At 36.7% G+C, this 4,455-nt stretch overlaps 1 protein-coding gene across 1 annotated transcript; it reads right to left on the reverse strand.

Moving 5' to 3' along the window:
- Nucleotides 1–2,613: 2,613 nt before the first annotated feature.
- On the reverse strand, nt 2,614–3,048 carry LOC117102156 (tigger transposable element-derived protein 6-like). Its single transcript, XM_033242363.1, has one exon. The coding sequence runs from the start codon at nt 3,046–3,048 to the stop codon at nt 2,614–2,616; it is 435 nt and encodes a 144-aa protein (XP_033098254.1).
- Nucleotides 3,049–4,455: the final 1,407 nt, after the last annotated feature.

The raw sequence follows: 4,455 nt of genomic DNA on the forward strand, positions 1-4,455 counted from the left end.
CACCTGTTAAATCTTTAGGTCTCAAGTCACTCGCCCCCAATGGCAATAAATCTTGCTTAGGCCAGGCTAGGCTACCTAGGCTAGGCTACCCAGGCCTAGACAAGACCTAGGGCCTAGGCTAGCCTAGCCTACCTATAGCCTTGAAGTACTTAATTATTGAAAGTTGAACATTTTAAAAATATCATTATGAGAAAATAATAAATATAAGGTAGTACATTAAATTAAATGTTCTAACTACCTAAATTAACCAGATTGAACGATCAAACGATCTTCTATAGAGAAAGATAACATGCCATCCACATAGTAGTGGTTGGTTGGTGAATGACTTGGGGATCATCTTAATAATTAAACACTCACGCATGTGGAGAGCTGAAAGCTAGCTAGAGTGTACTCTCTGGGCTGCGGTACCTCCTGTGCAGGGATTGTCTCAAAAGTTCCACTTTTTTTTTTTTTTTAATGAAAATTTTTTTCTTGCTAATTCTCCACTAGACAACCGGGCAACATGAGGAGTAAATAGGCTAGCCCGGAGTGGTTTTTACTAGACAATGTACGCCGGGCTAGTACTAAATCGAGCCCTGGTACAACATTTGACCAATTTCCAAACCATAATTATGTAAAATGAAATACAGTTTGTTTATTTGCCAATGCAAACTGATACAAAACTTGTTCATGAAAACTGATGAGATAAACTAAATCACCATTATAGTGTTTGTATTAATTCTTATTTTTTTTGTGTGATTAGACAAATTATAGGCAATCGGAATTCATTACAGGAATTTTTTCTTTATGAACAACAAATTTTACCAGTTAACTCACCAGTCTTAAATCAAATTTTTAGGATTGAGAAAGGAACATTTGGCGATTCATGAATCTGCATTACTTCAAATCCATAGCAAACACCAGAAAAAGAGAAAGAAACAAAAAACAAAAAAATTGTATAGCATATCTAATACAAACCAAGGCAATCCCATATTCTAAGTACATAAATAAATATGCAAAATTAAAGATAAAAGAAAACAGAACTTAAGAGATAAAAACCTTAAAAAATAAAACAAAAAATGAAGACAAAAGTAGGCATATAGAAGTTTAGAAGAAAAAATAAACATATTATCTTATGCAATAAAACTTTCATTTATGTTTTATAGTCTTTTGTAACACACCTTAATAGATCCGTAATTTGATTATTGGATTTTGTATCACATGACATTGGTAGTTTAATCCATTTTGTGACTCACATATTACCATCACTGCATTTTATTCAATTCATTTTTTCCCCATTGAACTGTGTTTTGATATGATGTGACATCAACCTACTGCAATCTTTTAGTTCAAAAGACATTAGACTGTTCTACATTTTCTTTTTAAATATCATATGATAAAAATTTATTCTCTATTTTATGTGTGTTATAAATCAAGTAATCATTGCTTTTTATTCGCGCAATGGTAGAATATTTTCATGAGTTGAAATATTGACTGTACCATTTGACAAGGCAAATTCATTATTTGTACTGTACATTAAAAGTATGAATATTTGTTGCCTCTCTTGTATTTAGTTTTACGTTATTCCAGACAAATGGCTTCCTGATAGGGAAAAATGTCTTTTCTTATATTCAGTACAATTGTTTTTAATGGTATTTTTGTGATTTTGTTACTAATCACAGGTTATAATAAACAAACAGTGCTAAACTGCTTTATACCAAAATAGTTTTTAATGTTCTTTATTTTACTGTATTTTGTTAATAATTCTTTAACATGCTTTAACTCTAGTCAAAATGGATAGAGTCAAACACAGTGCTAAACTGCCTTATACCAAAATTGTTTTTAATTATTTTTGTTGTGATTTTGTTAGTAATTCCTTAACATGATTGAATCTAGCCAAAATGGATATAGTCAAACACAAATGCTAAACTGCTTTATACCACAATTGTTGTCAATGTTTTTAATGATTTTTGTGTGATTTTGTTAGTGATTCTTTAACATGATTGAATCTAGCCAAAATGGTTATAGTCAAACACAGTGCAAAACTGCTTTATACCATAATTGTTGTAAATGTTTTTAATGACTTTTTGTGTGATTTTGTTACTAATTTTTTAACATGCTTGACTCTAGCTAAAATGGATAAACTAAACTAAACTGCTTTATACAGTCAACTCTCCCAATACCGCCCAGCCTTCGGACTGTCCACTTTGACCGGTTTTCCGGACGGACCGGTTTAGAGAATGTCATGTTTACCTACCTTGGTTCCCTGACGTTGAGTCGATAATAAGCCTAGGCCCAGCAAGGTACGACAGATAGGTACACCACACATCATCATGTACCGTGTAGGCCTACTGACCTGAGAACGTTGGATGAAAATAAATTAAAAACAATTCCATTCTTAACCCTACCCAACATGCAAAGCATTTCTGCGTAAGACAGTTGTCTGCTGTCGTCAGAATTGTTATCGTCTATTGGTTCGTCCTCATCAAGAGTTCCCTCGGTTCCGGGATGCCGCCACCGTAACTTTCCAAGAGATCAACCTCCCATTCATCTCCAACCTCTTCTACAGGAATCATATCGTCAATCGTTACATACACATCCGCGTCAACATCACTGTCTATCTGTCCAACCAAATCACGGAGTTCTGCTTCCACCATCATCAGGATTGTCGGTTGAATTGTCGGCCAAACAGTAGAACCCACAGCGATTGAAGCACTTCGTAATCGTGGTTGCGGTTGTCTCACGCCACGCGGCTGCCGTCCAATTAACTGCGTCAAGAACGTTGATTTGTTTAGTTACATCAGCAGCTGAATCTGCTGCATCAATTTTCGCAAGAACATTACGCATCAGCTTTGCACTGTAGCGACTCTTGAATGCCTTGATTATGCCCTGGTCTAGCGGTTGAAGGACCGATGTGGTGTTTGCTGGAAGAAATGCAAGTTTCACGTTTGATTTATTAACGTCGACATGAGAAGATGCGTTGTCGAGGAACAGCAATATGTGTCTGCGTTGAAAATTCATCTGACGGTTAAGGTCATTCAGATAGTCGTCAAATAGTGCCCCAGTCATCCACGCTTTGTGACTCGTGTCGGATTCCCCTTCTCATATTAAAGTATACATATCTCATTGTAGTATTGGTAGGCCTAGGTATGGGTGATGCAGCAAACTCTTCTATTCTTTCACTTTCTTCTTTGTTGTCTATTTTGCGTTTTTTTATGGATTGACATTGTTTAATGTTACGAGATCGATTTGTACTCAACACTGGTTTTTTTTTTTTGAAAAAAGTTTACTTAAAAAACAATCCCGTCATTGTTGTAAATTTTTCTTTCTGGGAAGCACCTGCCTGTTTTTCAGTCATTTTGCCCAGCGATTCGTCAAACCAGACCAGAAAAATTAACGATATAGCCTACCTAGGCACTAGGCCTTCTGTCTATATGGGTGGCCTATATAGCCTAGGCCCTGGTTTTTGAATACCCGGGCTTCCACCTACTAGGTTAGTAGGTAGGCCTATAGGCCTAGTTACGTAATACTAGCAGTAGTACTACTACTACTAGTAGCCCAGGCTAGGCCTAGTGCTCGGTCGGACCTCCAACCAGCCACAAAATAAATAAGCGAAAAGGCACAGTATTGAACCAATCAACAATGAGTTGTTATTTGATCCCACGAAACAGGTACTGATGGGAAAGTAAAATCCTAGGCCTAGCATTTGGGTCTGAAAACTGTGTGTCCATAAACAATTGCAACGTACCAGAGCAATTAAAACATTGATATCTTATTATCACACCGCATGTGCCTGAAGAAGACTCCCCAAGATGATAAAAATGGGAAATAAATAGTAGACTCCATATCCAGATGTAAGAAGGTTTAGAAGTTAAACATGAGTGACCGACCAGTTTGGTATACTTTATATACCTGGTAGTTATAGCCATTTTCAAAGAAGTGGTGAAGAGGGTGTGCCCTTCTTGTTGCAATACATCCCAATTTTTCCCCAGCAGGTCATCCAGCAAACTGATTGAACCATCACAATGCTTGTATACTATAGAGCATTTATCTAGCAGATTAATTTTCAAGATATCGGAATCAGTTTCCACATTAAAAAGCCCGAGATGATCTACCTTTTTGTGGGACTTTGACAGAAGTGCCAGAGATACCTGCTTTCGGATGATCATTTTTGCAGTCGGCCTGCATTTGATTAAACTTATCCTGCTTGATAATACAGAGCTGTTTCTTGTCACTCTTAGAAAGTGCGATAGTCTTATGAACAAGCCTGTTCATCGGCGCTAATATGACAATGTCCTTATCAACCGTTATTGCACACATTGCTGCTTGCAATAATTCCTTTCTCAGTTATGAACATATCTGTTACTGCCACTTCCAACCCATCAATAGAGGCAGCTCAAAAGTGTTCCATTGGAGCATATACCGAACAAGATACTTGATGGTTTGGTTCCATCTGAAAAAGTAAAAACCAACTTG

This window comes from Anneissia japonica, unplaced genomic scaffold, assembly GCF_011630105.1.
Source record: "Anneissia japonica isolate Jap-2015-1 unplaced genomic scaffold, ASM1163010v1 scaffold2022_len89669_cov117, whole genome shotgun sequence".
NCBI lineage: Eukaryota > Metazoa > Echinodermata > Crinoidea > Comatulida > Comatulidae > Anneissia > Anneissia japonica.